Source organism: Cajanus cajan, chromosome 10 (assembly GCF_000230855.2).
Source record: "Cajanus cajan strain Asha chromosome 10, NIPB_CcT2T_4, whole genome shotgun sequence".
Lineage (NCBI taxonomy): Eukaryota > Viridiplantae > Streptophyta > Magnoliopsida > Fabales > Fabaceae > Cajanus > Cajanus cajan.
This window is the reverse complement of record NC_138526.1, coordinates 52148322-52161097: the sequence shown is the minus strand read 5'-3', so window position 1 is coordinate 52161097 and position 12776 is coordinate 52148322. Positions and strand designations below refer to the sequence as shown.

At 28.0% G+C, this 12776-nt stretch overlaps 1 protein-coding gene across 7 annotated transcripts; it reads right to left on the bottom strand.

Moving 5' to 3' along the window:
- Nucleotides 1-4658: 4658 nt before the first annotated feature.
- LOC109806850 (uncharacterized) lies at nucleotides 4659-12105 on the bottom strand. Of its 7 annotated transcripts, none has more exons than XM_020369378.3 (16): nucleotides 11994-12103; nucleotides 11777-11882; nucleotides 11529-11666; nucleotides 11018-11231; nucleotides 9888-10034; nucleotides 9190-9264; nucleotides 8169-8240; nucleotides 7926-7997; nucleotides 7396-7467; nucleotides 7179-7301; nucleotides 6740-6811; nucleotides 6578-6649; nucleotides 6215-6358; nucleotides 5990-6061; nucleotides 5654-5800; nucleotides 4659-5020 (listed from the first exon to the last, which is right to left on the bottom strand). In XM_020369378.3, the coding sequence occupies exons 1-16, from the start codon at nucleotides 11999-12001 to the stop codon at nucleotides 4836-4838; spliced, it is 1719 nt and encodes a 572-aa protein (XP_020224967.1). In that variant the 5' UTR covers nucleotides 12002-12103; the 3' UTR covers nucleotides 4659-4835. The 7 variants fall into 7 exon arrangements, with proteins under 7 accessions (XP_020224967.1, XP_020224968.1, XP_082921571.1 ...); XM_020369379.3 differs by having other exon boundaries at nucleotides 7230-7301; nucleotides 11994-12102; XM_083065445.1 differs by lacking the exon at nucleotides 6215-6358 and having other exon boundaries at nucleotides 11994-12105.
- Between the last annotated feature and the right edge of the window lie 671 nt (nucleotides 12106-12776).

Sequence of the window (12776 nt, the reverse complement as noted above, 5' to 3'; positions counted from 1 at the left end):
TGGTGTAGTTTGTGGTTCATGACTTGCAGTTAGTAACACGAAGAATGAAGTGCAAAGCTGTAATAATTTTTTTTTTCTTTCCAAACTTGAATTTTAATTGGACGGTAATGCTTTTTAACCCTAATTTTAAAGGATGTTACGGTCCCTCGATTCCTTGAGGATCTTGATTGAGGACGTTGTGCTTCACATATCACAATCGTTAGTGAATGATGCTTCGTAAAAAATATATTCTCAAAGGATCGTTTAAATCCATTATTGACTACAACATAAACTACACATAATTTTTAATCTTTTTAAGCAAATGTTATATCATTATTTTTTAATTTTATAATAGAATATTTGCTAAAAGGTCTTCAACTACCGAGATTCATAATCAACTATTTTCAGAATAATGAACTCTAATTCAACAATTATATTTGATTTTCAAATTAATTTTACAATAAAATCTCATGATTCAAAATTCAATTAATTATTATTATATTTTAAATACTAAAATTTATGTCATCTTTATAATATGTCTCAAGAAATTCATATCACTTCGTGCTTATAGTATTCATAGACAATAGTTTAAACGACTTATTCTTTAACTCTCATGTAAGTTTCTTAGGATACAATAAGATTTTCGTATATTAATGATACAAATACAACCAAATTTTCTTAAAAAAGATATAAAAAAATGAATACCAAATCAAAATATCATTTTGTTAATGTTACATTAATTTTAGACCATAGTTACACAATACAGTATATTATATTATAGTAAGCATGGTAAAATGTATTCCAAGTCTCTTAAGATTTGATCAAATTAACATTTTAAAAATATAGTTTTGGTTATTGTATTTTTTAAATTATGACTAAAATTTCATCTTTCGTCAAGTCAAAATGAAGTATAAGATTAAAAAAATCCATTATGATTATGCAATACAAGAACCCAAACTACTATTTTAAAATGTTGCCATAAAATCAATTTTAACAAGTCTTGAAGGACTTGAAACACATTGTATCCAAAAAAAAGTAAATAATTTTATACTTATCTCATCATTCAATAATCTTTAATTTGAAAAAGTTATTTCAAAATCCACTTTTATATTTAGGAAGTGTATTGAATTAGGACTTCAATGAGTTTTAAAAGATTTTTTATTATTATAAAAGTATCTTGTGATATTCAATTAAGACTTTTTTTAGTATAAAAAATTCATGTGATATTCGATTAAGAAAATCATGTTTTTTTATGAGTATATCAAAATTTGGTAATATTCAATTAAGACAATCATGTTTTTTTAGGAGTTTATTAAAATCTGATTGTATTCAATTAAGATTTTTTTTTTCACTTAAAAAAATTTATTGATATTCAAAAAATAAATATTTCGATGGGTTATTTTTTGAATAATAGATATTGTGAAACTTTTTAGTAGAATTTACATATAATTTATTCTAAATAATCTCACAAATTTTTTTGAGATTTCATATGACTTTTTTTTTTTTTTTTCATTCTATTTCTCCTATTTCTTTCTTCCTTCTCTTGAATCTTCTCTCTCACCTTTCTTACTTCTCTCTCTTTCTCATGCTTATCTCTTATTCTCCTTTTCTCTTTCTTTCTCTCTATCCTTTCTTGCTTCTCCCCTCTCTCTCTCTCTCCTATTCTCTTCTATTTCATTTTCTCTTTCTCTTTTTTATTTATCTCATTTATCATTTCTAATATTTTGTAGATCAAGGTAATGACCATCAAAATGAAAATAAAGTGTTTAATTCACGTCATGCATCCTTAAAAAATGGGATCAAGAGAATATTTTATATTTTAAAATCATGTTTCACAATTTTTAAATTAATGTCTCTATTTCTTATTAAGTAGCACTACATAATTTTCTTCGCAAATCGTTCAGATGAATTTTTAATTGAATCAGTAGATGAATCTTCATCTTTAGTACTACCTATTAATAAAAATCATAATTTTGAACATATTGTTCAAACTTAAGAGTATGAAAATGAATATATCAAAGTACAAAAGACTAATATAACTTTATATGAGTGGAGAAATTTAGTTAGAAGGACATTAGAGACAATTATTTGTCAAAAGATAGAAAAATTTGTGTTAATTTTATTTTTCTTTATTACTTATGATATTTTCTTTTATTAATTCTTGTAGCAGTAAATGTGTTTTACAAATCCATGTTTTCTTGTAAAATTCATAAAATCTTATGATACAAATCCATGAAAATCTGTTAAAATTCATTAAAATATGAACTATAAAGTCTTAATTAAAATTCATGTTTTAAAAGCTTTTTTAAAAAAATCTTAAAAGTCACAACATTTCTTCCAAATCTTTTTAAAATCCACAAAACTTTTTCATACTAAAATAGTCTTTCAAAATCACAATTTAATTCACTCCCTTAAAGTTTCTTTCACAAAGATTTACAAATTTTTATGTTAATTCAAAATCATTTTATATACCATTAATCTATATTTATTTTTATCTATTATATCATTAATCTATATAAAAATAACTTGATATATTTTGACATATATAATTATAATTATTGATATTGTAATGATATTGGTATAAGTTTTTTTTTTTTGACAAAAATAAACTTAACTGATATCATTGATAATATGTTGTGCAACATATCGGTATAAGTTATATAGTTTGATCTACAAGCACTGTATTGACGCACGTAGGATTCTCTATTCCTTTGTTTTGTAGGTTGAAGTTTACTTTTCTGATGGTTTTGTTCTTTCAGAGATCGGTCAAAATGGCCAAACCAACTCGTTAACCACTATACGGGTGAAAAAACAATTTGAAAATATTAAAGGTTACAGATAGCATAATTTACACCATTTCATTTATGATAATGCTGCCTTACATTTAATACTTTCCTACACAGACTTACTTGAAATTCAAATGTTCAATACATACTGAACAGCAAAGTAAAAGAAAGTTTCGCTCAAACAAAGAAGCAATTCAAACATCTCTAGAAGCCATTAGCCTATATATATACATTGTATATTTAATTTGAATTGTGTTTCCATACTTTTCTAAGGTATGGTAATGCAAATACAACTTTATGATCACCGGCGGCCTGAGTACAATTAAGGTGGATGACCGGCTAGGGTCTCATTTTTAGAGGGGTGTTAAATTATTTTTTAATTTATATAAATAAAATAAAATTTAAATAATTAAATTATATAAAAAATTATTATAAAAATAAATTAATCAACAACAATGAATCAATTGATATGTGATGTTTCTATTTCTTAATAAAAATCTACTTGTAATTTTAGAAAAATAGATATAAAGAGAAGAGTGTGATATATAATATAATATATTATTAACTTATTTCCTTTAATTTCTCTTATCGTTAATAAATAAGGATTGCCTTTATACATAGAGAAAGAAAAAAAGATGAGAAATTTATTTACTCCAAAAGTAAGTCTACCTAGACTTACTTCACTCAATAACTCTATAAACTTTTTTAAAAAATTAGAAACTATTTAATACTTTGTCTTATTAATTCAAATCAATGTATACAATATTTTTATGATTATTTGTTAATTTAAATTAATGAAATGAAGTATCAAATATTTTTCAAATTTTTAAAAAATTTACAAACTTGATCTATGCATTAAATACTTTTAACAATTAAATTATTAAAATTTGATGTAAAATATGAATTATTGAGTGAAGTAAGTGTAAGTAGACTTCGTTCTATACCAAATTTTAACAATTCAACTATTAAATTAAAAGTTCTTAATGTATAAATCAAATTTATAAATTTTTAAGAATTTTAAAAATTATTTAAGACTTCGTTATATAAATTCAAATTGACAGATAATTTGTTAAAATTTGATGTAGAATATAAGTTATTGAATAAAATAAGTATAAGTAAACTCTTACTCTTGAAGTAATTGGATTCTTTTATATATATATATATATATATATATATATATATAATTCCTTGATTTTACCTCTATTTTCTTAATCATAATTTCTTATGCTCTACTAGAATATTAAAATCAAATTGACAACCTCTTTATTAGCCATTGCAAATTTTTTGGTGACATATCACCATTGTTAATTCTTTTTCTTCTACAACAAGTGACTCAAAGTTCAAGATAAATGTTTAAAAATAATCAATAAGGTACTATTATTTTATCTCACTGTTATTTACTCATTAAAGATCCATAATTTGATTCATAAATTTTAATTTAGTTTTTTTGTCTATACTTGTCTAATTGTTTAGATTTAAACATATTGCATAGAAAACAACCTTATGGTCATCTAAAATGGAAAAGAATTAAAAAAATTGAAATGGATATTAATTCTCAAAAGGGTACTCTTGATAAATTTTTTGTTAAACATCTTATAATTTTTCTTCCAAATGATACAAATCTAAATAATTTAAACTCCAAAGCTAAAAATTTTGAGAATGAAGAATTATATAAAAGTAATGAAGAATTTAATATTTTAGTTGAAAATAGTGAATATGAAAGATGATTATTATAATGAAATTGAATATTTTAGTAAAAAAAATTAACATATCCACGTTGAATAACCTATTCAGTATAATTTATTGAATATTTACAATCTAATAATATGAATTAACTTTTGAAGTGATTTACAAGATAAATTACTAAAAAAAATATACTAAATAAGATGTTCATTATAAATGGTAAAAAAAAAATACTTTTGATATTTTATTAAATTTTTAATAAAAATAAAAGGATAATACTTAAATAATTGAGAGCATTATTTTTTTTTTGGCTTGTCCACCTTAAAAAAAACTCGGGGCCGGCACTGTTCATTATATAGATTACAACATATCCAAATATGTCCCAAATTACTGGGGCCGAAAGATTACCAAATTGGGGAGGTCGGTTGATTGAAGTTTTCTAATGTCATTTGCTGTCACCTTACAAGACTCCAATGATAGAGACCTCAAGTTCTTGAGTGTTTTCAAATGCTTCAGCCCAGCATTTGTGATACCAGAATTTGAAATATTCAAAGAAATCAAACCAGTAAGCCCTGAAATTACATGCACAAACATGTGAGCACCAAGAGATAAATTACAATCACCTCCTATGTTTCACACAAAGAAGCAGACCATGCATTTTTCGTTATGATAACACCAAATAGGGGAAATTCATTGCAGTTGTGATTTTCAAACAACACCATAATGGCTATGGTCATGCAATTGAAATAGACAACCAACCATTGCAGTTTTCAATCTTGATCAAGGTGTTCATGTTGGATTTTGGGGATCATACTGATTTATAATAAAGAACTAAAGACTACAATCATGGACAAACCCTGCCTGACGTGATGGGAAATTACGAAGACCTGAATTAAGGTAATTCCTATTCCTCACAGCAAAACTTTTAAATCCTAACTGCAGGAGTTCACATGATCCATTATATATCTTACAACTAGAAGACCCTTGAGAAGCAAGTAACTGATGCATTTAGGACTTTCACGAAAAAAACTGCGAAAATAAATAAAAAACACATTTGTTCTAGTTAAATATACAATCCAAACTCTATAAACTCTATTTTGATTTTTATTTGTTTATGTGATTATTTTGGTTTTTCAACTTGGTAAGAAGCAGCAAACAAAACGGCCCCTTGTGTTTCTCAACCAACAAAAAGTCAGCAAATATACCAGAAATTAACTCCAGGGTAGTGTCTGAAAGGTTGCAGTTTTGTGATAAATTTAAGCACGTCAGAGATGAAAGCTCTTTGATATTTTTAACACCGTCATCAGTCAATTCTCCACCGCATATTTCCAGCAACCTTAGGTTCTTGAAACCTGTTTTACCATAAACACAACACTCTCAAGTCTCAATTCATATTATAATTGGAAGTGGATCAGTCTTAGAACATTAACATGTAGTTAATTCTACAGGATGCAGATGACCACAGATGGAATAAAGATTGACTTCGAAGATTGCCTGGATTAATGGTAGGAAAAAAAATATCAGTATAATATATTTCATACATTTTAAATAGTTTGTTCCAAAATCTGTTATCCGTGCTCCAAACAAATCCAGTTCTGTAAGCCCAGTCAAACCTGTATCAGTATTCAGTAATGTTATTAATGATAATTTCCAAACCTGAGATTAATAAAAACATGTAGAAGCCTATGCACAAAACAGAAAATAAAAAAAGAATCATTGTTTGAATTGTGAATTTGCATATGAACACCGAACACATAGTCACATACTTGTTAGGGATGCCAATCCAGTATCTGTAACTTGGCGAGCATCCAAATTTAGTGACTTAAGAGATGAGAGTCCACACAATTTGCTTAAACCACTATCATTAACCATAGTGAATGACAGGTTTAATTTCTCCAGACTAGACAGTCCTACAAGAAATACAATAACAAAATAATAATAACAAAAAAAGGCTAAACTATGGTGCACGTGGAAGATGGTCAAAGAATTCTACATCACCATAGCGCATGGTCATGACTCATGCATACAAAACTACTTAGATAGAAGTGTACTTTCATTACAATGAAAGTAATATAGCTATAGAAGTGTACAAACTTTGCTTGAAAGCAATATAACGTGTCATATTTAACCTGATAAATAGTGTAGTCCATCACTTCCAATTCCCGTATCAGAGAGTTCCAAGCAATTCAGTTGCTGATGGCCTATAAGGTAAAAGCATAAAATATGACAAGTTAAAATAACCCGACAACAAAAAGGTTGGGTCGGAAAATGAGAGTTGGCAGAAAATTTACCTGCTAGGTGGACCAATCCTTCATCTTCAATCCAACATGAATCCAGGTTCAAGCTCTTCAACTTTGTCAATCCTGATTGAAAAAATACAGGTTAAAACAAACAATTAGTCCCTAACTCCTTATAGCTTCATCTGATTTTGATTTTATTTCTCATAGTTTTTCTTTTTCGAAATTAGTTCCTGCCGTTTCATTCATTTTGATTTTGGTCTTTCATGGACTATTACCTTAACAACCGAATACTATAAAAACCAATCTGTCAAACAAAAGTATCAATACCTTAATGACTACAAACTAATAAGGACGAAAACCCAACGAGTGTAACTGAGTAAGTAAAATATACAACTCTTCCTTGGGTTCAGATCCTAATTGATGACATTTTCACGGCATGAGATCTTAGCCATTAAAATTATTTATTTTATAAAAAATACTATAAACTTACGTTTCAAAATCGTGGAGAGAGAGAGAGAATGGGGTTCACATTTCAAATCACCTTTCAAGGGTGCTAAACATGCGTCAGTTACGTTATTAAATCCCAAGTTTAATACTTCCAAATTTTCCAGTCCTGAAAAAATAAAACGCTACAAATTTAATACTCCAGGAATTCTTATCAAATCCCAATAAGTAAATACTAGGTAGTTGTACCAGTGTTAACTTACGTGAAAACTGTTCACATCCATCGTTAGAAAGATTACATCTACTAAGATTCAAGTTTGACAGGGAAGGAAGCTCTGGCAGAAAACATAACATTGTCAATTAAAATTTCAATGCTTATTTCAGCCTCATCATGTATTAGAAGAAAGAGCCAATCAAGTGAAACTTCTTATTTACAAATGCAATTCGTTGATAATAGTGAAAATAATAGAAATTGGTTCAAAATAATATCCGTTTTCATAAAATAATATTCAGCTGACATATTTTCTTGTTAAAATAGTTAAGCAAAGAAAACTAGTACGAGAATCTCAAAGCTGTTGAAGAAAGCAAAGAGGTGAATACTATGCTGACATTGTGAAGTTTAAAATAACAAATAAATCCACATAAATATTTGAATATAATGTAATCATGAAAAAGTTAACAGAGTCAGCATAAAAAGTAAATAAAGTAATTCAACCTGCAAACGAATCCAATATTATAATGAGTAATGACAAAATTAACAGAATCAATATGAAAATCCATCAAGTAATTCAACCTGCAAGAGAATCCAAACATGCAGCTGTTACATGGCACCCTTCCAAATTTAACAAAGCTAGCTTTCGTAATCCTGAAATCAGCTGAAAAATTATTGAAAATGGAGGAAATGAACTATTCTGTCGATCTGAAATGAAACTCAGTTTTCTTCATTCTGTTGATCTTAGACACTTATACATTGAAGATGATCATATATTTCCCAATGCTCTGAAACATCAGAATAAAACAATGCAAGGCACAATACCTTTCAGAAAACTGATGCCAAAATCTGTGACTTTACTGAAGGAAATCTCTAGGATTTTCAAGTTTGTAAGCTCTGGAAGTAAATTAAAGAAATTGTACCATTAGTCATTGAACTAAGTATCCCCTTTCAGCTGATGTAATACTGAGAATACAGCGAATATGCTTTATATAAACACGTCTGACTATTAGTTGCAATTGCAACATACTTAGATAATTGCATTTGTTCATTTATTGTCTTCCAGTTTTAACTCCAAATGTAGACAAAAGACCTTCAAAAGTAGCATAGTAAGTAGAACCAGGCACAGAGAAAGAAAATTTATGAAAGTATGTCTTTGCAGGATACTCCCCTGATAAATCAACATCATATAATAATCAAAAACGTCTCAGGTTTACATCTAGAGATCCAACATAGGCCAAAAACTCTAATAAGCTATTCCTATTTTAAGCTGGAAAGGAATAATCTAAAATAAAATAAAATTTCCAAAATAGAAAATATCAATAAATAACTCAAATCAACAGAAACTAATATCTCATGAACCATCTATATTATATATATACATAGTACAAGACATCTTTTATAAAGCCAACATCTGTTATAATGCAATGAACCATTAGTTGACAGAAACTTCATTTGTTAAAAAATATCGTAATAATTTATGCATAGTTCCTAATAGAGGTGATATAAAATGGGAAGTAATTTTAGGATTTTAATTTTGAAATTAAGATATTGTATTTGGGGTTATTTTTTTATAGAGATTTTATCCTATATTTAGTTACCTTTTCTAATATATAATTAGGTTATCTTGGTGGGGTGTTTGGTTATGTTGGGTCTATAAATAGATCACAAGTCATTAAGTCATAACTTTGAACATTTGACACACCTTTTGCAGGATTATAATATTCAGATCTCTTTTTTCCTTGTAGAGCATCCAAGAGGAGTACTCTAGGCTTATTGTTCTGAGTTTAGAAGGGATGTCAACAATCCTACCAAAAACTACATAAAATAAGTGTAGACTATTAACCTGACAGAGGCTTCATATCAACATCTACTATGCAATTACACCACTTTATGTTGAGAGATTCCAACCTGGTCAAACCTGAAAAATATGGATGCGTCATTGAAATTTAGATAAATTTCTAAACCGTTGGTGTTACTGTGTTGCGCCCCACTTTCATTTTTAAGTCACTCGAGGATTTATTGATTCAAATTATTTTTCTTCACTACCAAACTCCATCGGTATTTATAGCCATTACTAGACCATTCCACATAGTATTTCATTGTATCAATAAAGAAGCATTGTAACATGAGTACATGACTACCATTTCCATTTAGAATCACTAATCTGTATTTTGCTTTCCTAACAAAAAAAAATAATTGACAAGCTTGCGAGTACTAAATGCATGCATGGGCGGCAACAGAAAACCAATAAATATACATGATCCAGAGGATCTGAATCCAACTTGTTTGTATCCAATTTATGTCCTATTTTAGTTTCAAAATTTAACTCAGTAGAGAATAGACTTTTATCCAATGCCAAATATTTCTGTCTGTATAGAATAGATTTTAACTTTATCTGCTTGATATATCTCCACCGAGTAAGGGAACAAAGCATCCAATCGAAATAATCTTTTGAACGTTGTATGAGTGTTGGGGCTATTAAAGTGCATCAAAGAAAATAATTAGTTAAACTTTCACACAACATTGCATATAAGATTCAACCTTGAAGATGAACAAGGCCTCCATGAATCCCAGAACATTTCTCCAAATCCAACTTGACCAAGTTAACAAGACCAGAAAAGGTATTCAACCCTTGAGCAGATATCGAATCGTTCCTTCTAAAACTTAAACATGCCAAGTTGGAGAGTCCTGAAAGATTTTGTTATGGACAAAGCTTCTGACATGAGTGACGCCATATGATTATCATCACATTCAAAAAGACACAAATATGATAAATAAAAAAATGGAAAATATTACATATGATAAAAAGTTGGAAAGCACTACTTTTATGTACAAGATTTCTAAAGCAGGTGACAGAGGTGGACCAAAATAGTGATACTACAAATGTTGCACATGATATGCATAAATAATTTCAACAGCACCACGTAGAATTCATCGTGTATGTCAAATTATTCATATTCACGATTAAATGAAATAATCTCTATTTAATTTGATTATTTGATGCATGGGTGTTGAAAACAATTTCTTTACTAGAAACCTCAATAATAAAATCTTTATGGTTTAACTTATGATCCACGATATATAACATTGCAGAAAATCACAGCAAAAAAAAAAAAGAAGACAGAATATGCTAATGATCCCATTAAGATTTCCACACACACACACATACATATATATATATATATATATATATATATATACATACAATTACTCCCATTTTTATGAACCGGAAGCACGAGTACGAGTAATTTATCCGGTCAAGTAAAAAATAAAGTATGTACACCCACTTCCATACTAATGCATAAAACTCTGTCTAGTATTTATCCATGTAAAATGTGATTGCTGGATTAAAGAGTTGTTTGACTTGTATGTGTGATTACCCATAATAATAAGATTGGAGCAATCAGAAACAGCTCCGAGATTTTTCCTCGCCCTCTTTTTTTGCTTTGTTCAAGTGGTCAGTGAATAAACTTTTAGAAAAAAGAAATGTACAACACTTCAAAATGTGCTTAGGCTACAAACAAATTTTAGAAAACAGTAAACAAACAAGGACTGATTCTTTGCTCTAGACGAATAAGATTCATGGAAAAAATGGCAAGACACGAACAACCAAAATACAGATATAGGAAATGACTTTCTCAGATGCAGAAGAACAACAGAAAGATACCAACCACTGATGCACTCCAGCCCTCGATCTGAAATTTGGTGACAGTGATTAAAATTTAAAGAGATGATATTTTTGCAATCTTTGAGATAGGTGAGGCCATGATCAGTGACATCAGAACCAGAAAGATCCAGATGAAGTAAAGATGACCCCTGTGATGAGATGACCTCCATCCATGCATCATCAACAGCAGCCCCATCATATTCTCCCAAGTAAATATCCTATAAAACAAGAACAGAATAATAATAATAATAAATAAATAAATAAGATTAAGCCCTCTAATTTTTTGATCAAGGGTATATTAGATTAACTTCTTGAGTAGCTAGAAAAAAAATTGAAATAAATTTTTCTATAAACTAAATACATAAGTTAATTTACAGAATTTCTCTGCTCAGCTTCTCTAAAAACTTATTTTTAAGTGCATAAACTAGTTTAAATTTATAGAAAAATGTAATTTATTTTTCTTTTTATTTGATTCTAAAAAAAGTTTATTCAATCATGTCATGTGAAATTCTAACCTGGAGGGCACAATCTAGAAAGGCTTGGAGGGAAGCGGGTGTGAGAAAACAGGAGGAAAACACCAATTCGTTGAAAATTCGCTGACACAAGTCTGGTGGGAGTGCAGAAAACGTGTGATGTTTATGTATCTCTATCTCCTGTGAATGGAATGCAGTTGCAGCGATTAGAATCAGATGATCAAAACATGAAGAGAGTAGTTATACTTATAGTAATGGAATTGGAAAGTGAAACATGAGGAGTAGAGTACCTGAGTTATTTTGCGGATGCACAAGTCCAACAAGGGTGGACATTGTTGTTCTTTTGGCAAGAGGAAACGCATACGAGGATGTTTGAACCATCTGCAACATGTTCCTCTGCGAAAGAGAAGGAGGAAATTAACACATAACAAAAATTGCAGCAGTGCTAACTACTAACTAGGACGGTTGAGAAAGAATGAGATGAAACTAGTTAATTGAAGAATGTACCCTGCCATGTCGGTGTAACACGAAAATAATAGAGAAGGAAAGCACAATCAGATTTAACTCTTTCTTTTTATCAGTTTGTGACGTTTGTTTTGTACACCAAATTTTTATTTCATGTGATGTGACGTCGATGACATAAAACAAAAAGTAAAAAATGAAATAAAAGTTTGATTTGTTATTCAAATTGGAGAGAACCGGAAAGAACATAATTCTTTTAAATTAATTTATATTAAATTAATTAGTAAATTTTATAAAATATTCTCATTATTATTTTATTTATTACTATTATTACACTATTTATTTTATAGTTAAATTATTTATTTTAAAAATTAAAAAATATATAAATATATACCATTATTTTAATAATTGATAATGATGGTTATTTATATAATATATAGAAAAATATTCAATTATGTTTGTATATATATAATAATATCACGATATAAACTTTTATTATAAGATTAAAGTTTATTTTAAACGATAAAAATATTTATTTATTATATTTTTATATAAACTTTTTTTTGGGTATATATATAATGTAAAAAAATTAGAATAGTATGTGCGTAATTTATTTATTTTTTAATTTATTTAAAAAGAAATTATACGTCTTTTCCATTGTGTTAATTCCTATAAAAATAAAGTGATATTTTAAATATGACTTCATATCCAAAATGAAATTCATAGAAATAAATTACTTATAATGATATTTTTTTATTATTTACTCTATTTTCTTAAAGTAATGTTCATATCTACCTATTAACGAATATAATTTTAAATAACATCTAT

Coding starts and splice junctions, on each gene's coding strand:
- LOC109806850 (XM_020369378.3), bottom strand. Junction 11,667..11,776: donor GCATCCGCAAAATAACTCAG/GTACTCTACTCC, acceptor TTCCATTCACAG/GAGATAGAGATACATAAACA. Junction 7,468..7,925: donor ATGTTTGGATTCTCTTGCAG/GTTGAATTACTT, acceptor GTTTTCTGCCAG/AGCTTCCTTCCCTGTCAAAC.